Source organism: Herpailurus yagouaroundi, unplaced genomic scaffold, assembly GCF_014898765.1.
Source record: "Herpailurus yagouaroundi ecotype Mexico unplaced genomic scaffold, PumYag 140, whole genome shotgun sequence".
Lineage (NCBI taxonomy): Eukaryota > Metazoa > Chordata > Mammalia > Carnivora > Felidae > Herpailurus > Herpailurus yagouaroundi.
The window spans coordinates 56,654,778-56,677,903 of NW_024412395.1; the positions used below are offsets into that span (position 1 = coordinate 56,654,778).

Consider the following 23,126-nt stretch of genomic DNA (forward strand, 5'->3'; position numbering starts at 1 on the left):
CAAAGAAATGAAATAGTAAAGGCAGTATGTTAATTTAATAGAACTTTATGCTCAAGTATCTGTCAGAAAATACTAAGGTTCTTTGGCTTAATAAAAGAAAAATCTACCAGCCCACAGTAACAATAATAGTACTGTAGACTACAATGCAGAAATAGTCTTCCTGGAATATGTTGTCATGCTTGAAAATGTATGTGAAGAGTTCAGCAAAAAACATGAATATATTCCAAAAGTGTTCTCTTCTATCCCCATTTTATATAAATCTGGAGCCATTCTAAATCTGAATATAAAAAGATATGCTATACTGTTGACTACAGAATACTACAAAGTTTTATTGCCATTTAAACAAAGAAGCCATAACAGTTAAATGAGCTCAAGAAATAGGTTTCAGTATCACAAGGTGCCAGCTGTAAAGAGTTATGGCTAATTGAATATGGAACTCCTGCTTAATCAGATAACTGCTCTGCTATTTCCAAATGAAATGCCATTTCCATACTGCCTGAAAATGGCCCGTTTTATTGGTAACCAGAGAAAACAATATAAACTGTAAATAACATTAAGTGCTCTGTTTACCCATTCCAGGCACTGAAGTAGCAGGGGATCCAAGACGTCTTGGTAACACATTTGATGATAGGGCTGGAGTAACAGTTCTTTCTGGGGGTCCACCAGGGGCTGAACTGTCCTTTGGTGGTCCAGGAGATACTGGAACTTGTGGAGAAGGGCCCTGGCTAGAGCTTGCTGGTGTTGGAGAAAGGTTTCTCTGAGCTGCAGTTCGCTGACGAATCTCTGAGAATAAGAATTAAAAAGTGTATTTTCAATTTAGTATCTGTATTAGCCAATACCACAAATGACACGTTTAATGAAGTTTTGTGGCACCAGAAAGCATCTCTAGGGTCGAGACTTCTTATAATAAGAAATCTATAAAATGTACATTGAAAACTGACTATAACAGAGTACTCCATTTCTGATCCTATACTTCCAACTGTATATGTTTACACAAAAAGCCTCAATCTGTCACAGGTATCACTTTTCAAAATAAATTCATTGAAAATAAGACCATCCCCAATTATGTGTCATGTCTTTTTACAGTAATCCTCTCTAATTTATGATGAAGGAAAGAAAGTTTATTAAAATTAGTGAAAACTCTAATGAAAATGGCAGATTTTTTTCAAGATAAGAAAAAAGATAACTAAGAAATGAATGAATGAAGTATATTCTAGAATCATCAAATAATTTATGAGGTACTTAATCTAAGTAGTCACAGAAATGCTGAAAAAGTATTCTTTACTATTAGGTACCATTCCCACTCTCCTTATATTATTAACATCCTTTTGGTAATTTTTTTTGTCAATACATTCAATAAAGGAAAACTTCCACTCTGCATAAACAGTATCATCACAAATAAATCTAAATAAATCTCATCTTTTAGTTGCAGAAATTACAAGATTTTCTGTATTAGGGGTTGGTAAATGTGCCATATCCAGGCTCCTGCCCCTTTTTATAGTTTTATTAAAACATGACAACACTCTTTTTTGTTTACATATTGCCTATAGCTGCTTTAGAAGAGCTGAGAAGAGATCATATGACTGTCAGAGCCATTTACTATATTTACTATCTGGCCCTTTACAGAAAGTTTCATAATTCCCTACTCCATAACATTTCACTTCTATCATCTCCCCTTCCCACCATATCTTACTTGAATGTCAATGGTAAGATCTCAAGTAAAGAAGTGCTTATCGCTTTTTAATTCTACATATCACCTTAAATTATCACAAATCCTTAAACAGTAGGCTGAAACTAAAGAAGTTAAGTTCCAATTGGCATGACTGGTAAAAATGCATACTTCCAGAAGCAAAATATTTTAAGTTTGGACTCTGTTTGGCAGTTAAAGATTTTCATTAAAAGTTCACTGCCACTAAAAGTATAGCTCTAGCATCAGATTTCAGTTTACTACAATCTAGTCTACCAGCTAAGAACCTGGGCCCTGTAATCAGAAAAGTCTGGTTAGAATCCTACAGCTTTACAAGACCTTAGATGGGATAACTTCACTAAACCTCTTTTCTTCATCTGTAAATTCAGGATAATAATATTAACTCATAGAACTGTAATAAGGATTAAATAAGATAATGTCTGTATTGATAGCTCACATTTACTGAATACATCCATAATATTTCAGATGACAGTGTTTTCACACAAAGTATTTTCAAATGACCAGTTAGGGTGTTATTACTGAGACCAACTAATTTTCCTCTGGCTCTTAATTTAGTCTCTAACCTAGCCACTGAAATAATAAATTACAAGCAGATCATCATTATAGAAATGGAACTGTCTTTGTATTTGGTGATTTTCCATGCAGTTTAGAAATTTTCAGATTTTACCTGGACTAATTGTATCCTAATATCTCTTGCAAATTAGCTGGTTACCTAATTATCTTTTACTCACAAGGAACACCTTAAGAGGTGGTTAGACATTAGGAAAGCCATTAAATGCTGCAAAAAGTACTGAGGGGCACCTGGCTGGCTCAGTCAGTAGAGCATGCAACGCTTGATCTCAGGGTCATGAGTTCAAGCCCCAGGTTGGGTATAGAGTCTACTTAAAAAAAAAAAAAAAAAAGAAAAAAACACAAAAGGTACTAAGATCAGTGAAATTATATTAAGATTTGGTCATTTGAATTGATTTTAAAAAACAAGGTATCAGGTACTGCAAATCATTTTTCAGCCAATTTTCAGGTAAACCATAACTCAAAAAAAGACATTTTCCTTCCAGATAAATAAAAGTTTAACATGTATTAGACTATATTAAAAGTAGCTATTAAGATTTGAAACTGCTTCCTCTGAATGCACATCTACCCTGGAGCACTTAACTAAAGCACCCTTTTAACATCAGCCATGTAGGACTGAAAGATGAGGTCTGTAACTAGCTAGTTAACAAAGGACACCATGTGTAGCATTCCATGAAAGAGACCCTTGGCTTAATAATTTCTAAATCTAAATTTAGGCAGAAAAGGGAGAAAAATGATATAAGAGAGTCAGGAAAGGGAGAAAACATAGTGTCATTGTTTTCAAAGGAAAAGCAAGTAACAAAGAATTAGAATATCAATAGGTGAAAGTACCTAGTAGTACAACATCCAATCTATAGTTGGTAAGGTGTTATGAAATATTCTGGTAGTCTCAATTTAAAACATCTAAGATTTATCTACTTTTAGTCACCTGCCATTCACAAATGCTTTGTATTATAATTTCTCTAAAATGTTTATGGTATTCAACTAAGTATTATATTGTTATATTCAACATTTCCTGCATTTAAATGTAAAATACCATCCCCCCAAAATATTTACCAAGCATTTCACATCATTCTGGCAAAGTATCATAAAGAGTGTTTCATAAATTCAAGTCTTCACTACAAGATGTTTCAACATCCTTATCTGTGATCAGTCACTGATTCAATAAAAATCACATTCAACAAGAATGAGTACATGTCTATATTTTTAAATTCCCAATGAAACAAATAGAATCTGAATGAGATTAAAAACCAGTACATTACAATAAACAAATTTTAAAATAATGAAAAAACAAGAGAGTTGTTAAAAAACATAGACTGCCAGAAATAAGTCAGAGAAAGACAAATACCATATGATTTCACTCACATATGGAATTTAAAAAACAAACAGATGAAGATGGGGTGAAAAAAAGAGAGAGGCAAGCAATAACACAGACCCTTATCTATAGAGAACATACTGAGGGTTGCTGGAGGGGAGGAGGGCAGGGGAATGGGTTAAATGGGTGATAAATATTAAGGAGGGCACTTGTGATGAGCACTAGGTATTATATATAAGTGATGAATCACTAAATCCTATACCTGAAACTAATATTACACTGTATGTTAACTAAGTGGAATTTAAATAAAAACTTGAAACTAAAAAAAAAAAAAACAAAAACAAACAAAAAAAAAAAAAACAAAAACCAGACACCGGGATCAAGCTGTGTGGATTTAAGTTTCAGCTCTACCCTGTTTATTAGATGTGCATGCAACCTTTTCCAAGTTGATGACAACTTTCAGTTCAGCTTCCTCATAATAGGAATACTTAACTTCTTATGGTTGTTGTAAAGATTAAATGAGACAAGCAACACAAAGGGCTTAACCAAAGCACAAGTACTTAATAAGTACTTAATAAACAATAACTATTAGTAGTATTCATCTAAACTTTGCAGAGATTACAATAAATCAAAAACTAAGCAACCTACAACTTCTAAAGCCATAATAAAAATAAAATGTAGACATTAATGTACAAATTAAATGTTTTCCTAGTTATTTGTGAACTGACTTAAATGTGTAAATTCACAATTTATGCAAAAATTTAAATCTATAACTCTAGCATATTATCGATAATTCTTGAGATAAAAGTTCTAGAAATCAAATAATTCTCTTGATTTATCAGATTTTTAAATACTGATTCTTTACATGTAGAGGGTTTTGTCTTCATTTCAGTATTAAGCTGGAATAGGAAGAATACCATATTATAGTTTGGAGACCTGGATTTTCATCCTAGTGATACCACCAGTTCCTTATGTAGATAAAAAGTCTTTTATCTACTCTGGGTTTCAAATTTCTTTAAAGAGTGTTGGCAAAACTACAAAGATGATCCTCATATTTTCCCTAGCACTGGTCAAAGGTTTTCTGAACACTGTGTCCAGTTCTAAGCCTCATAAGAAAAAGTGTCAAGAAAAAGCTTTTGAATGATTCACATATGTAAATGTGGAGATTTTTAAATTGGGGGTGAATAAGGCTCTTTATAAGTGATTACTAAATGTAGTTCTGTGAGACATAAGGGATATATCTTCAGAAGAATTTCCATTGTTAAATGTATATAAATTCTGGTCTCTAATGTTTAAATTTATATGATTCCAGGGGCGCCTGGGTGGCGCAGTCGGTTAAGCGTCCGACTTCAGCCAGGTCACGATCTTGCGGTCCGTGAGTTCGAGCCCCGCGTTGGGCTCTGGGCTGATGGCTCAGAGCCTGGAGCCTGTTTCCGATTCTATGTCTCCCTCTCTCTCTGCCCCTCCCCCGTTCGTGCTCTGTCTCTCTCTGTCCCAAAAATAAATAAACGTTGAAAAAAAAAATAAATAAATAAATAAATAAATAAATAAAAAATAAAAATTTAAAAAAATAAAAAATAAATTTATATGATTCCTTTAAAAAATCAAAATAATAAAGACCATGGATCTGACATCTCTTTTACTTTCAAAATTTTCTGAACTCTATATTCACTGTACCATCTTCTACATATCCTACTCATGCTAAGCTACTTTAAACTCAGCCTCTGCCCTATTTCTCCACTTAGATTGTTTTCTCAATAGGTGGATGCCTTTTAACAACAAAATTACTCCATAACCTCTTCCTTCCCATAGAGGCAAAGCTTTTGGGAGGGAAGAAAAACTTGCCCAACATTTCACTTCTCAACCCAACACAATCTGTTTTTTGTCTTTCTTAGCTACAATATCACTTACCACTTACCACTGAAGACACCATTGCTTTGGTTACCAACAAACCTACACCATTACTGTTAACAGCTACTCTTTAAGGAATCCCTATTATCTACTAGGAACTACACTAGGTGATTAATGTGAGTTTACTAATTTCATCTAATATTTAAACCAACTCTTTGAGATAATTCTTATCCTTAGTTTTCAAAAGAAGAAACTAAAGCTCAAAAGCTAAGCAACTTGCAAATTCTCACAGTAAAATACGAGATGGAGGCAGGATACAAATCCCAGTGTTTATTACAACAATGCCCTCAACTCTGTTATAACTTATCAGATTCAATGGCCTCACTTGTCTTCTACTCACCTGACCCTTTGCAGACTACGACAGCAGATGCATCCCTAACTACACTTCAACTTTCTAGATGCCAGTTTAGTTCTGCTTTTAACTTTAATCATTCCTTCTTTTTCCTGGGCTCCTCCTTTTGCCATCTACCCTTAAATGTTAATATTCCCTGGAGTTCTGCCATAGGCCTTCTTACTCTGTTTTCTCTCCCTGGGCAATTTCACTCAATCCCATGGTTTTAATAACTATCATCTATACGTCCCAATCGTTCCTAATCTGTACCTATAACCTTAACCTTCTTCCTGAGCTTCATATGAAATAATCAATTACCTGTAAACCATACCACTTAGATGTCACTTGACTCAACAAATCCAAAAGCAAATCCATTATCTTCTACACAAACGTACTACTCCAAGTCTTATGCTTATCTTGCTTAAAACATCTAACCAGTTGCCAAAAAAACCTAGGTGATATCTGGACCCCTCTTCCCACTCCCCACTTTCCAAATCTAATTGTCATAAAATCTTGTCAATCTAATCTTAAATCTTAATTATCTCTTAAATCTCTTCTTTTTCAACTCCTTTGCCACAACTTTATATCCTGTAGGCCTTTATCTCTTACCTATAATAGATTATATCCTAATCCATCTCCATGTCTTCAACCTTGTTCTCTCCAAATCCATTCTCCATATTACCAAAAAAAAAAAAAAAAAAAAAGGGTTCTTTCTAAAATGCAAAGCCTCCAGTGGCTTTCCATGTCACATATACAATAAAGTCCCAAACTCCAGAATGTTGCATACAAAATGCTTCATGATCATCCTTCCCTCACATAAACACTACCTCCCTTTTTGGGGCATACAGCACTATTTGCAGTCTCTTAAGGTACCCCATTGTTTCCCTCTTCTTATCTTTGCATGTGAAGTAGACCTGAACAGTCCTATCCCAGTGTGTTCTCAAGGCACATTGTTACTAAAATTCATAATGCATTGTGATTTGTACCTACCACCTTCATTGTGGTCCTTAATACGTTAAGATTATTTACATGAGCGCACCCTTTTGAACCAAGAGCTCCTAGACAGGAACTGCATCTTAGTAGCCCCAGGATTTGGTAAGTAATTAGCACAGAGTGTGAGCTTAATAAACATCTGTGAAATAAATTTACTTTCCACTTGCATTTCAAGATTAAATTTCCAACTGCCTGTTATCCAACTTAGATGGTATAGTAGGCAGAAAAATGGCCTCCCACACATATGCACATTCTCATCCTCAGAACCTATAAATGTTATGTCACATGAAAGAGGAATTAAGATTGCAGACAGAATTAAGATTGTTAATCAGCTGAATTTGTGTTGCCTGCCTCATTGAGAATTTCAGCCTAACTTCAGGAGACCATACAAAAAAAGCCAACTTCAAGCAGAAAATATGCTAATCACATATGCCACGTGCCAGCCTGTAGTTTACTATTTGTGTTGTTCTGCTTTTTAAATTAATAATATATTTTCTTATATTATTTTATAAACAAATAATCCAATTTAAAAACAGGCAGAGAACATGACTAGATGTTTTTCCAAAGAAGACACAAAGATGGCCAACAGACACATGAAAAGAAACTCAACATCACTAATCATCAGGGATATGAATATCAATGCCACTGTGAGATATCACCACATACTAGTCAGAATGGCTAGTACCAAAAAGACAAGAAATAACAGGTGTTGGCAAGGATGTGGAAGAAAGGGAACCTTTCTACAATATTGGTAGGAATGTAAATTGATGCAATCACTATGAAAAACAGTATGGAGCTTCCTTAAAAATTAAAAATTTAAAAGTAGAAATACCATACAACTTCCACTTCTGAGTACTTACCAGAGAAAAACAAAAACACTAATTTGAAAAGTTAAATACACCCTTATGTTCAATGCATCATTATTTACAATAAACAAGATATGGAAGCAACCTAAGTGTCCATCAATAGATGAATGGATCAAGATGTGCCATTTACACACACACACACACACACACACACACACACACACACACACACATATCTATACATATAATGGAATATTATTTAGCCATAAAAAGGGGTGAGAACTTGTCATTAGCAACAACATGGATGGACCTACAGGGTATAAAGCTAAGTGAAATAAGTCAGACAGAAAAAAGACAAGAACCATGTAATTTCACTTATAATGTGAAATCTAAAAAAAATAAACAGGGATGCCTGGGTGGCTCAGTCAGTTGAGAATCCAACTCTTGATCTTGGCTCAGGGGAGCCTGCTTAAGATTTTCTCTCTCTCTCTCTCTCTCTCTCTCTCTCCCTCTGTCTCCCACTTGCACTAAAATAAAAACTAAATTAAAATAAATAAATAAATAAATAAATAAATAAATAAATAAATAAATAAAATGAACAAACAAAATAAAAAATAGACTCATAAATACAGACAACAAACTGGTGGTTGCCAGAGAGGAGGGGAGGATAGAGGGATGGGCAAAATAGGTGAAGGTGCTTAAGGGATACAAATTTACAATTATAAAACAAGTAAGCCACTGGGATGAAAAGTACACCATAGGGAATACAGTCCACAATATTGCAAGAACTTTGTATGGTGACAGACGGTAGCTACACTTAGCTTGGAAAGCTAATGTACACAATTGTCAAATCACTATGTTGTACACTTAAAACTAATATAATGTTGTATGTCAATTGTACTTCAGTTGAAAAGAGGATGTTTGGCGACACCTGGGAAGCTCAGTCAGTTGGGCATCCAACTCTTGATTTTGGCTCAGGTCATGATCTCATGGTTCATGGGTTCAAGCCCTGCTTGGGGCTCTGTGCTGACAGCGTGGAGCCTGCTTGGGATTCTCTCTCCCTCTCTCTCTGCCCCTCTCCCACTCATGGTCATGCTCGCTCTCTCTCCCCCAAAATATATAAACATTTAAAAAAAAATGTTTTGCTTTATAATTCTTTATCTCAACATTTACTTTTTTCATCACCTTGATGGTTTATTTCTACTTAGTCTCCTACCTCTTTCAACTTTAAACAACCTGCACCTGGCAGCTCACCAACATCCCATTTGGTAAATTATTATTTTACAACATTTAAACACAATTTGTTAATTCTAAGAAAAAGTTTTCTTTTATTTCCTTCAACTCAGCACGTTTATTAAGCAACCACTCTGAGTAAAGCACCACTGAATGGAATGCAGAGTTGCACACAGAGGTGGCAAGCAAAGATCACACAAAAATCATGAAACAGCAGGTAAGTGCCATAAAAAAGGAACCAACAAAGTGCCATAGAGGGCCCAAGAATGGGGAGATTAAACTCGGTGATGGGATGAAGGAAGGGTTCATGGGAATGGGGCATTTAAGACGAACACTGAAAAATGGATGGAGACATAAATGCCTTTGTTACCTGTATTAAGGCACACATGGCAGTTTTAAAATACAAGCCCAGGATGCTTTGGTTTGCCTGCCATCAAATGGGGGATGGAGGACGTCTATGTCCCCTCCCTTGAATCTGTTCCTGTTTGACCAAGAGAATATAAATGCGCCAGTTTTCAGGACTACTTTCTGTCTCTTGGGCTGCTTGCTCTTAGAATCCAGCCACCATGTTGGAGCAAGCCCAAGTGACCCCATGAGAGAACTCCATGCGGAGAGGAACTAACAGCCAGCCCCAACTTGTCAGCCATGTGAGTAAGCCATCCTAGTAGTAGATCTTCCAGGCCCAATCAGGTAGATCCAAAAGATGTGAGGCAGAGATGCTCAGTCTCTGTCAAACCTTGCCAACACTGAAAATTCATGAGCAAAACAAATGAATGTTGTTGTAAGCCACTAAGTTTTGGGGTGGTTTGTTATTCGATAGATAGCTGTGTGGGGCGCCTGGGTGGTTCAGTCGGTTAAGTGTCAGACTCTTGATTTTGGCTCAGGTCATGATCTCACGATTCGTGAGACCGAGCCCTCTATCGGGCTCTGTGCTGACAGCATGCAGCCTGCTTACGATTCTCTCTCTCCCTCTCTCTCTGAACCTCCCCCACTCTCTCTCTCTCTCTCTCTTAAAATAAATAAATGAACATTAAAAAAAAATTGACAACTGCAACAGTATAGATATGACACTTAAGAACATCCCAAAAAGTAAATTTACTATTTTACAAGTGTTTTCCAGATTTTTTAATCAAACATACACCTCAAAAAACAGTAAAATATGAAGTATCGTTCCCTTTGCTATCAAGATCAAAAACAGTGATTTCTACTTTAATCTTCCACATATGCCACGTAACACAAGTGAGTAAATTCTAAAAACCTACTTGAGAAGTTATAATCCATTTGCTAGAGCCATTAAATTTTTCTGCAATACTTATTGATTTCAAATTTAGCTGTGGCAGAATACAATTGACTTTTCTTTTGTTAATGTCATTAGTAGAGATGCAGGGTTATGTACAAAGGTAAAAAAGAATGTATAGGTGACTTCCTTTTGAAACAAATATAAGAAAGTCTGTTAAGAATTTATGGTCATAACTTAATCTTAGAACTTTGACATTAAAGGTAACTGCACCATGTTCAAGTTCAAACATCCCACTCTGAAAGCACAGTTACCCTTCCAGCTTAATTTCTCAATTATTCTTTCAACTCCAAGGGGAGATCTATAATCCATTAGTTATTAAAGGGGTCAGCCAACTTTTGGTAAAGGGTTACATAGTAAATATCTTAGGCTTTGTGGACCACATACAGCTTCAGTTGGATATTCTTATTCTTCTTTCTTATTTTTTAGAACACTTTAAAAATGTAAAACCAATTCTAAGGTCAAGAGCCATACAAAAGAGATCTTGTAGTTCAGACCCCTGTATCACTACTACCAATACCTTTGATGTCCATCACCCGCCTCTCATGTCTTTACTTCCCTCATGATCATCTTAGATTCTACAATATATTGTTATAATCACTCCCTTGCAAACAATTTCACCACCCTGCCCCTTTATCACTTTATTTAATCTATTAGTCAAAACCCCAACCCTGGTTAAAACCAACTCTCTTCCTACTCCATGCCTCTACCCATACAGCTAAACAACAGGAAAACACGCACAACCGTGCTTTAAATTCGTGACTGTTAACTTTAAGTGGACTTTAGTGTCCCCTGGCATTCCTACATTTTCCTAATCCATTTACTCTCTTACTCTCCTAGAGACCTATTTTATATATTCTCTTCAGGGCCCCAACAATGTCTCCCCCATTCTCACTCTCATTAAGAAAATAGATACAATCAGAAGACAATTCTCACTACCTACTTGTATCTGCCCATGTTCTCTGTCTTCCCTTATTATTGATGAACTATGCACGCTCGTATCGAAAGCCAACTCCTGCACTTGTACACTAAATCCCATTCCTTCTTGCCTCCTTACAGACTCTCTACCAATTGTCCCCACTCTCTCCATCATCAATTATTCCATGTCTTATAGGCCATTCCCAATAGCACACAAATTTCTTACCAACCCCAAATATCTAGATTTCTTTATCCTACAGAATCTATTCAGAAAATTATACTTGCAAATATCATTTTTCATTAATTCCAAACTTTACTACTTTTTAATCTACTAAGAACAAAGTCTTCCCATCTCTCAGTCTATGATTTCTACAGAACTAGAACGAATGCTAAGATTCTAAGTACCGTTATCATTCTATTAAATGTAAATATGTATATATACACATAGATCTACCTTTTATGTTAATTTATTTCTTCATATCAAATGATTACCCTGATTTTCTAATATTAAGCACCCACTGATAAAAATTCCTTATAAAAAAGGGTCAAGACTAATACTGTCAAGGTCATGAAAAACAAGTCTGAGAAACGAGCACAGCCAAAAAAGCCTAAGAAGACAAGTCAACTAAATGCAATGTGGTATATCCTGGATGAGATCCTGAAACATAAAAAGAACATTAAAAATAAATAAATAAATAAATAAATAATAAATAAAAAACTAAGGAAATCTGAATAAGCTATGTGGACTTTTAATAGTGAATCAATATTGGCTCATTACCTTTAACAAATGTACTATGCTAATGTAAGATGTTAACAGGGAAAACTTGGTACAAAGGTATATGGGAATTCTTTGTACTAGCTTGGTAATTTTTCTGTAAATCTAAAAATATTCTAAAACATTAACTTTATTAAAAAGAAGGTGAAGGTCAGGTTAGTATTGTTTCCAGTAAATACTACATTCCTTTTAATGCTAAACCTAAGAAAACCAAAGAACACTATTCTCAAATTTTATAATCAATCTCAGTATAATATATATTATTAATACTAAGTAATAAGAAATAAAAGAAATATATCTACTACACGTGAATCACAGTTCTGGTTCAGCAATCATGCAAGAGAGTTAGATTCAAATAAGAACAGCACAATTCAATTTGATTTGGGAGCAAATCTATTCAAGCACCATTTATGCACATATATATTCATATATATTTTTGCACATATATATATGCACATATATATTTTTCCCCTACCTATTTCAGTTCAGAAACAGGTAAAAGAAAGGAAAGGAAGGAAAAAGAGGGAGAGGAGGAGAAGGAAGGAAAGAACAAACGAATGAACAATGGTAAAAGCAAAGACATAAATATTTGACTAAATCACAGGAACAGAGAACTTAAACATAAATAAAATGTATGACTAAGTCACCTACACAATAATAGAAACCTAAAAGAGATTTGAAAGGATTAAACAACAAAACTCAATTATAATTCTCAAAAAGTAGAATGAAGTTGAGATATAGTTTAGAATTTTTTTCAATAAGGAAAAAACTCCAAACAGCAATTAATTACTGCAGATGAAGAACTAGTAATACAATAGGACCCTCCAGAAGAAATACTTTTAAGAGGAAAAAAAAAAAAAGCTTATACGCTTCTTAAGGTTGAAAACCTATTATATTCATCTCTGTACTCCTCATGGTATTTGCACATAAGAATTATTTAACATGTTCTTTTAAATAAACAATTCATTTATGGGGCACCTGGCTGGCTCAGTCGGTTGAGCAACCGACTTCAGCTCAGGTCATGATCTTGCAGTTTGTGAGTTCGAACCCCGCGTCGGGCTCTGTGCTGACAGCTCAGAGCCTCGAGCGTGCTTCGGATTCTGTGTCTCCCTTTCTCTGCCTCTTCCCCACTCATGATCTGTCTCTCTCTGTCTCTCAAAAACGAATAAGCGTTTGGGGCACCTGGGTGGCTCAGTTGGTTAAGTGTCCAACTTTGGCCCACGTCATGATGTCACAGTGCACGAGTTCAAGCCCCGTGTCAGGCTCTGTGCTGACGGCTTGGAGCCTGGAGCCTGCTTCGGATTCTGTGTCTCCCTCTCTCTCTTTGCACCTCCCCAGCTCATGCTCGCACTCTGTCTCTGTCAAAAATAAATAAACTTAAAAAAAATTTTTTTTAATGAATAAATGTTAAAAAAATTTTTTTAAATAAAGAAAGAAACAAACAAACAATTCATTTATCTTATAACTAGTGGCTAATTCTCCCTAAAAGGCTAAAAGGATATCCAAAAGCAGTACCACAGGAATCCACAGCAGAGACCAGCAATGGTTTTTCTATGACTACAATATGACATCAAAAGGAAAAAATGTATTTGAGTTTCAAAGGCTTCTAAGGAAAAATAAATTTAAATTCTTCAAGGAAATTATGTTGCCTAAATATTATTAAATACTTAAAAATGTCAGTAAAGGGTTCATACCTCTTTTTTTTAATGAGAGAAAAGAGCAGATTTTTTTTAAGTAACAGCATCAGCTTTCTGCAAAATATCACATTTTAAAAATTTCCTAAGGTTATTTAAGAAGTAGTTTTGAAACATTAGTACCAGTTATACAAAATACTGTAAAAATTATAGAAACCTGGCCTATAGACCGAACACTTTTTTAAAATTACTAGAAAAGGGTACCTGGGTGGCTCAGTCAGTTAAGCGTCTGACTTCAGCTCAGGTCATGACCTCATGGTTTGTGAGTTCGAGCCCCACACTGGGCTCTGTGCTGACAGCTCAGAGCCTGGAGCCTGTTTCGGATTCTGTGTCTCCCTATCTCTCTGGCCCTCCCCTGCTTAGACTCTGTCTCTCTCTCAAAAATAAATAAAAACATTTTAAGAAACATTTAAAATTACTAAAAACAAGTGTAAGTTGTATAAAAATGTAAACGTATTATGAAGGCAGGAGTTTCAGTGCAAGTATCTATGACTAATTTATTTTAATCATATGTAAACTTATTATATTCATCAAAATATCAGGCTTCTATTTCTATAAACCAAAATCCTACTTATAGAAAATGGGAGAGGGTGGGATTCTTCCCATATAGCCCTGCCAATCAGAAAACCTAAAACTGGGGCACCTGGGTGGCTCAGTCAGTTAAGCCTCTGACTTTGGCTCAGGTCGTGATCTCACATTTCATGAGTTCAAGCCCCATGGCAGACTCTGTGTTGATAGCAGAGGCGGAGCCTGGAGCCCACTTCCAGTTCTGTGTCTCCTTCTCTCTGGCCCTCCCCTGCTCATTCTCTCTCTCTCTCAAAAATAAACATTCAAAAAAAAAAATAAAAATAAATAAATAAATAAATAAATAAAAAGAAAACCTAAAAGTATTATGGCTTATTTAGTACCAATGGTCTCTGTGGACATTTATAAAAGAATTGACTTCTGAAAGTTCTAAAAGTCATCCTTAACTTTATAAACCAGGCTACAATTCTGATGATTTATAAGAATAAAAGTTAAATTTTTTGTTTTTAATTTTTTTTTCAACGTTTATTTATTTTTGGGACAGAGAGAGACAGAGCATGAACGGGCGAGGGGCAGAGAGAGAGGGAGACACAGAATCGGAAACAGGCTCCAGGCTCCGAGCCATCAGCCCAGAGCCCGACGCGGGGCTCGAACTCACGGACCGCAAGATCGTGACCTGGTTGAAGTCGGACGCTTAACCGACTGCGCCACCCAGGCGCCCCAAAAGTTAAATTTTAAAAAATGGTTTTTTTAATGTTTATTTATTTTTGAGAGAGAGAGAGACAGAGCACAAGCAGGGGAGGAGCAGAGAGGAGACACAGAATCCAAAGCAGGTTCCAGACTCCAGGCTCTGAACTGTCAGCACACAGCCTGACGCAGGGTTCAAACCCACGAACCGTGATACCATGACCTGAGCCAAAGTCGGACACTTAATCAACTGAACCACTCAGGCACCCCAAAAGTTAAATTTTTAAAAATGATATATTCTGTATTGTAACAAAAGCCTTACAAACTATGATATTCTAGAAAAAAGAACAAAGAGGAAAGCCAATACAAACTCAAAAATATCTTTTCACATGCCAATCTTAGAATTACTTTATGTAGCCACTTAAAATAGTAACTTTTTAAATTTTATGTAATATTTAATACAATAGTAGTGATGGTTTCGCTAATAATCTGACAACACAACTTTTGAAAGAGTTTATGTTTTACATAGCAGTAATTCTATTTTTTCTTAATTATTAGAAATTCAAACTTTCTAAATTATTTTATTATCTTTCTAAATAAAAGTTTTTAGAAGAAACTTCAAGCTTGACAAAAATGTTTATTAAATTTCTCAAAAATAAATCATAAAAATGTAAGAATTTTCATAAGGCATTCTAAGAGATTCTTTTTATATATATATATATTTATTTATTTGAGACAGAGAGAGTGAGAGAGAGTGCACGCACAGGGGACAGGCAGAGAAAGAGAGAGAAACAGAATCCCAAGCAAGCTCCCTACTGTCAGCACAGAGCCCAACATAGGGATCGATCTCACAAACCTTGAGATCATGACGAGAGCCGAAATCAAGAGTCAAATGTCTAACTGACTGAGCCACCCAGGCGCCCCTAAGAGATTCTTATAAGAAAGGCGGAAAAAAACTTAACAAAATATTGATGGAATTATTTAAATTTCAAAAGCTTAAAATCAATTATATATTTAATCTCAAAAGATAAATCTTTACTTATTTATCAACATATTCCTGTAAAATAAAAATGAAGTAAACTTATTGCCATCCACTCCAAGTCATAACCCACACTACCAAGTATAAATCAACATAAAAGCATTCTACACAAGTTTTTACACACCTCTATCACACTTTTGAACTCACTTGGATAAATATGGATCTTTCCAACAGCAGCAGCAGTTTCTACAAAGTTATTTACCTTGTCCAGGTCTTGCAGTTACAGCTGCTCCAGCAGATGGCGGCTCAAACTCCTGTCAATTACAGTTATGTTATTACAGTGACCTATACAATGCGCTATTTATAATAAAATAGCAGTGATATAACAGCCTTACCTTTGCTTTCTTTGAGTCTGGGTCAAACCTTTCAAGAATTAATTTAGCCGTTTTATAAGTTTCTTTTTCCATGACTTCTTCAAGCTACAAACAAAAATTTCCATAAATTGTCACACTTTAAAACATATACACTACTTATTTTTAAACGTCCTACTCTAAAAATGTTCAAGTACAATGCTTAAAATAAACAGCACATAATATATCCAAATAGCATGAAAGACTTCCTACATTCAAATAATTAAAATCCAGATTTTAAAATGGCTTCTAACCTCTAATATGTTACTTGTATTTAACAGCTTTACTGGAAGGAAATACCAAATACTGCTAATTGTTTACATATAATGAGGAGAATAATTACATGCACCAACTTCAATAATGGAATGTGCAAAAATCTATCAGCCATCATTATTGGAAGTTATTAGACATGACAAGCAAATGACAGGCAATTCCTCAGATTTATTTCCTCATAGCACTTAATGCTATTAATTTAAAGAAGGTCGTTAGCCAAGAGCTTTACAAAATAAAATCTCTGTGCCAATTAACTGCTGTCAGCATCGATTTTAGATTATTTATTAGCAGAAGCAATTAGCTTGCTGCAAATGCAGTGAAACTCACTAACTGGGAGAACAGCCATGGAATTTGCTCAAATGACTTTAAAAGCTGAAGCTCCTCCTTTTTTACTTAGATCCAAACAACTTGAGAGGGAAAAAAACATAGTAAGAATTTAAATAAAAACTTTACTGAGTTCTATACTCACACTAGGGACTGTAATTAAAACAGTTCATTATTATAGCATTTTATTTACAATACATTCAAGTCACTCTATGGCTTAATACAGGGTTTAATTTAAAAAGCAATAAGTAGTAAAGTATCATTTTAGCAGTTACGGCCCAATATCAAGAAAGTTTAATTTTAGTACAAGACAGTCATATTATGACAAATAGCTAATGTGTAGTAGAAAATGCTTTTGCAAAAACTGGAATAGGACGTTTTCTTTTCCTTTTCAGTGACCACTATAGCCACTTAGATTTCAGTAAATGTCATATTTATTTCAAAGGTCATTTATTTTAGAATTCAACACAAGAGCACATTTACCAAGTTAAAAAAAAATGCTGCCAACAGTTGTTAATGGATTCCTCATTAAAAACTCAATTCAACATTTAAGAAGCGAAATGCTTACATGAATGATTTATTAACCTTGGTTCAGTGAAACTAAAAATTTTCCAAATCATTTCAAAATTATGATAAATTCTCAAAACAAGCAAGTTTAATTTTCTGATGTAAAGGAAAGGTTTGCAGTATCACCTGAGAGTTGAGGAAAAAGTAGGAATTGAGATAGAAAGATCTTATACGCCTCCAAATCAACATAAATCTACATGGAATCCACATGGAATATCAATGAACTAAGTCCCTGATCTCTACAAATTAATTTTTGATGTCTTAGACTAATAATGTTGTGGCAATAGAACTTTACGTGATGATGAAAACGGTTTACATCGTCACAATACAGTAACCACTAAGCCATATGTGACAAATGAGCACTTAAAACGTTGCTTGTGCAAATGAGGAATGGAATTGTAGTTTTATTACATTTTAAACAATGTACATTTAAAAGATACACGTAGCTCTGGCTACTGATCTGGATAGCACAGTTCTAGACTAAGATGATTTCTAGGCTTAAAAAGAAGATTAGATACAACCATGATCTTTGAAACAACACACAAAACTCAAAACCAAAATGACACTTCACCAAATGATTGCAATTCCTGCTGATCATTCAGCCAGTATTCATGTTTATGTCCATGTTCATGTAAAGTACCTTCAATAAAATCATTTTTTAAAGCACTAAAAGACATAAATCCGTTCTCTTGCACTTTTAACAAAAATTTTTCACATTTTTTTAATGTTTATTTATTTTGAAGGAGAGACAGTCAGAGTGGGGGGGGGGGGGGGCAGACAGAGAGAGAGGGAGACACAGAATCTAAAGCAGGCTCCAGGCTCTGAGCTGTCAGCACAGGGCCCAACGCGGGGCTTGAACCCACAAACCGCAAGATCATGACCTGAGCCGAAGTCGGAAGCTCAACCGACTAAGCCACCCAGGAGCCTCTCTCACATAAATCTTAATTAACACATGTATCCATATAACATTTTAAGTGAATTCAACTTACTTTAAACACAGACATTCTGATCAGTGAAAAAAACATAAGCCTGAAACTCTGAAGTCCGAAAAAAATCAGGGTTAAAGCACATATCCATTCTTAATTACCCAGAAAGACTTTGAGCAAGTCTTCTGGCCTCAGTTTCTCTTTTTGTAAAACAGATACATTAATACTTTCTTCATACTACTATTAGGCACTATAGGGGCACCTGGGTGGCTCAGTCAGTTAAGCGTCTGACTCTTGGTTTTGGCTCAGGTCATGATCTCACAGTTCATGGGGTCAAGCCCTATGTTGGGCTTGGGATTCTCTCTCTCTCTCTCTCTCTCTCTCTCTCTCTCTCTGCCCCTCCCCCATTCTCTCATTCTAGCTCTCTCTCTCAAAAATATTTTTGAAGGTAATTACAATAATGTAGGAGAAAGTCTACAACAGTACTCAATTACAATAATACATAATCTTTAGTGATATCCCAATTAATCAGAATGGGTCTGAAAACAGTGTTTTCAAATACCCAACATATTAATCCCAAAATGCAGGAATGAAACATTAGATTCTCAGAATTCCAGTCAGTTAAGCGTCTGACTCTTGGTTTTGGCTCAGGTCATGATCTCACGGTTCATGGGGTCAAGCCCTATGTTGGGCTTGGGATTCTCTCTCTCTCTCTCTTTCTCTCTCCCTGCCCCTCCCCCATTCTCTCACTCTAGCTCTCTCTCTCAAAAATATTTTTAAAGATAACTACAATAGGGGCGCCTGGGTGGCGCAGTCGATTAAGCGTCCGACTTCAGCCAGGTCACGATCTCGCGGTCCATGAGTTCGAGCCCCGCGCCGGGCTCTGGGCTGATGGCTCAGAGCCTGGAGCCTGTTTCCGATTCTGTGTCTCCCTCTCTCTCTGCCCCTCCCCCGTTCATGCTCTGTCTCTCTGTCCCAAAAATAAATAAACGTTGGAAAAAAAAAAAAAAGATAACTACAATAATGTAGGAGAAAGTCTACAACAGTACTCAATTACAATAACACATAATCTTTAGTGATATCCCAATAAATCAGAATGGGTCTGAAAACAGTGTTTTCAAATACCCAACATATTAATCCCAAGATGCAAGAATGAAAAATCAGATTCTCAGAATTCCCTAATATATAAATTACCCTATATTTTTCATAATATTTTTTATATTTTAAGTACTAATAAATTATATAATTGCTTTTCTGTGATACATTATACCAAAGGTTTCAGACCTTTTATTTAAAAAAATAATTTATTATGAATCAATGATATTATTATATATTTCAATAACATGCAAAAATTACTTCTACTTGATATACACATTTCATCATAGACAACACTAAAAAGAAAACATTACCACAAATGTCAGAAAAATATTTAATTTAATTTTTTTTTTCAACGTTTATTTATTTTTGGGACAGAGAGAGACAGAGCATGAACGGGGGAGGGGCAGAGAGAAAGGGAGGCACAGAATCGGAAACAGGCTCCAGGCTCTGAGCCATCAGCCCAGAGCCTGACGCGGGGCTCGAACTCACAGACCGCGAGATCGTGACCTGGCTGAAGTCAGACGCTTAACCGACTGCGCCACCCAGGCGCCCCGAAAAATTTTTAATTTTAAAAGGTAATCCTAGAAATACTTAAATTTTAAAATATCCTTCATGAAAGAATGAAATCCGGCCATTTGTAGCAACGTGGATGGAACTGGAGAGTATTACACTAAGTGAAATAAGTCAGGCAGAGCAAGACAGATACCATATGTTTTCACTCATATGTGGATCCTGAGAAACCTAACAGAAGACCATGGCGGGGGGGAGGGGGAGGAGTTACAGAAAGTGAAGGAGGCAAACCATAAGAAACTCTGAAATACTGAGAACAAACTGAGGGTGGATGGGGGGTGGGGGAGAGAGGAAAGTGGGTGATGGGCATTGAGAAGGGCACCTGTTGGGATGAGCACTGGGTGTTGTATGGAAACCAATTTGACAATAAATCATATAAATAAATAAATAGGTGAAAAAATAAAATAATATCATTCATGAAATAAAATTTTAAAACACAAAAAAATCAATAGCTCTATCTAATATTTTTTATCTTTGCTTCATGGCAAATATTCTAGATGCAGCAAATTTCCTTTCATTTTACATTGACTTTGGTCAAATTATTAAGAGTGTACCCCAAAGTATCTTCAATTCAGAGCACTAGGGTACATGTTGCATTGTTTAAATTCATCTTTTTCCAATGAAGAAAATACTGTCTGCTTACCCTGATTTTGGTTATTCTGCTGAAATCAATATTGTTTTTACTAGTTCAGATTTTAAATCATATTCTGATTTCATATAGGAGTATTCCACAACAACAGTCACATCTTTTCTCTCTGCATTTCTTAGTATTTACAAAGATCTACAGATCAATTTATATAATATATAGTGAATATTCAAACACTGAAAAATGGCAGCAAATATTATCTGGTAATATAAAAATATAACATTTGAAACTTCTAGTGAGGTCAACAGCCCTATACGGAATCACATGCCAAACGTGCCAATTTAAGGACTTATCTTGCTTCTAAAATTTATTTCATGGAATGTCATTCACAGAATTATATATACAATATATTACGTGTATAAGCTTATTATTACCTATTTGCAAGAATAACTCAACATTAACAAGAGACAGGACCCATAAAACATAATATGGCCACAAAAGCAAGACTGATTAATTAGGTTATAGTACTTCTCTACTACATGCTCCTGTCCTGTTTCCAGAAATGTCCACGTTAACCTATAGCTCAGCATGTCAGCATTTCTTACTCTTTCTTTCAACTGGCATTAGTGGATTCCTTTGAACCAGTAACATTTGTAGTTAATTGTTAAGTTTTAATACTCGGGGAATTATAACACTCCCTCCCATGTCCCTAATTTCTCAACTGATTTTTCTCAGGATTTAGAAAAACATAAATTTCCTGAGAATTCCAGAAAGGAATTATCACATAGAAATACTGTTCTTGAAAAAGTACACCATTTTCATGAAGCCACTTAAATTTCAACACTTGTGTTTGATGGATCTTGATTCTGAACTGTTTTGATGGGATGCTCTTGGATGCAGAGGGATTATCTACTAAACAATAAATTTTTTTTAAAGCTATATATTTTTTTTCTTTTGAGTAGCAAAATGTACGTATCTAGACTTGGGAGTTTTTTAGATAATTAAAGATTAATTCCTAGCTTTATTTTAATAAGTAAATACTTACATTAAATTCTTAGATTTAAAACTGTCAAGATACTAATTTTCCTAAATAATTTAACTTTTTAATCAATTGATAATTCATGTTCATTGTTACAAATTACACTTATACAAATTTATAAATTATATTACAAATCTATTCAGAATAAAGAGATGCATCCTTAAGGAAACCACCTTTAATAAAATGTCAAGTAGTAAATACAGTTTATATTCATTTTGTTATTAAAAGAGGAGAGACAGGAGTTGGATAATTTTACACTGATAAAAGTTACTTTTCTACAGGCATTTCAATAATAAAAGTATTTTTAAAGCTATAAATGTATAGTTTAAACTTAAACATCAATGAAGAAGATCAGTTTTTATTACAGTTAGCTTTTGTTCAAAAGTAGTATCCCTTCAGGGGCACCTGGGTAGCCCAGTTGGTTAAGCATCCTCTCGATTTCGATTTAGGTCATGATCTCACAGTTTGTGAAATCAAGCCCCATGTCAGGCTCCACGCTGATAGTGCAGAGCCTGCTTGGGATTCTCTCTCCCTCTCTCTCTGCCCCCTCCCTGTGCATGCATGCGCAGGCTTGCGCACACTCAATCTGTCTCTCAAAATAAATAAATGTTGAAAAAAAAGTAGTATCCTTCTTTTTCCTCTCATTACCAGCACAATCATGAGCAAGCACTGTGCTCCTTACCAACTCACCCTTAACACCTATTGTTCTAAACAAAATGTAATGCAACTCAAGCAAAGCAGCTCTGTTAAGGGCTTGAGTAATAAAGGCCAGGGACTAGTTCCCAGTAACAACAGTATTATAACAAACAACAGTCAAATCAATACAAATTGTGTTCCCTAATTAATGAGTTGGAGCAGCCAACTTATTTTTCTTTAATCATACTGCAAGAAACAAGACATACTGAACTATTCTGCAATATTGACGCCTCTTGAACCATATAGACATTAAAAAATATATATAGATATATATAGGTTGAACCCTGAACTGAATTTCCCAAGTGTCAGACCTAGGTAAAGTATATTTGTGTTGTGATTCCTTCAAGGGCTATTAAAGAAGAAACAAATAGCTTGGCTTGCCTTTTCACAGAGTTTTCCAAGTCTGCTGTTACTCCAAGATTACCCCAAGTTTCTGCTTTCTGGTCATGTGATACCAATGACACTGGGTCGGCTCTTCATCACTTAAAATTTTTTTTTAATTTTCTGTTTTTTTCTTTTTTTCTTTTGTATTCTTCCTTGTACTTTCTACTTTCATCAGAATTTCTCCATTTTGGTACAAGTGGGGTTTGGCTCTGGTCAACTCTATCAGCTCTTCTTTTTATCACATCAGCAAACCGAATCAATCATATCACAACTTGTATATTACTGAGAAACATGAGTATTTCCTCATTTTGAATTTCTGGCTGTTCCATAATGCATGAAACGCAAGAAATACAATAAGATATAATGGCAATATTTCTATGTTTCAGGACCATTAAAAATGCCAATGCAATGTTGACAAATAACTCAAAGAACACTGAAGCAGCTCAAACAAGAATCCTTTCAGAATTAAAGGTCCTTTATTTTTCAAGTACTTAAAACCCTCAAGACCAGT

The 23,126-nt window shown here is 35.2% G+C and overlaps 1 protein-coding gene across 4 annotated transcripts in view; it reads right to left on the reverse strand.

Moving 5' to 3' along the window:
- The window catches only part of LNPK (lunapark, ER junction formation factor), a 75,615-nt gene that overhangs the window by 22,047 nt on the left and 30,442 nt on the right, over window positions 1-23,126 (reverse strand). For all 4 annotated transcript variants that reach the window (XM_040475450.1, XM_040475452.1, XM_040475449.1 and 1 more), the window contains exons 7-9: window positions 16,138-16,221; window positions 16,005-16,056; window positions 571-783 (exon numbers count right to left, since the gene is read on the reverse strand). In XM_040475450.1, the coding sequence (XP_040331384.1) occupies window positions 571-783; window positions 16,005-16,056; window positions 16,138-16,221 (349 nt within the window). The remainder of the gene's footprint in view (window positions 1-570; window positions 784-16,004; window positions 16,057-16,137; window positions 16,222-23,126) is intronic.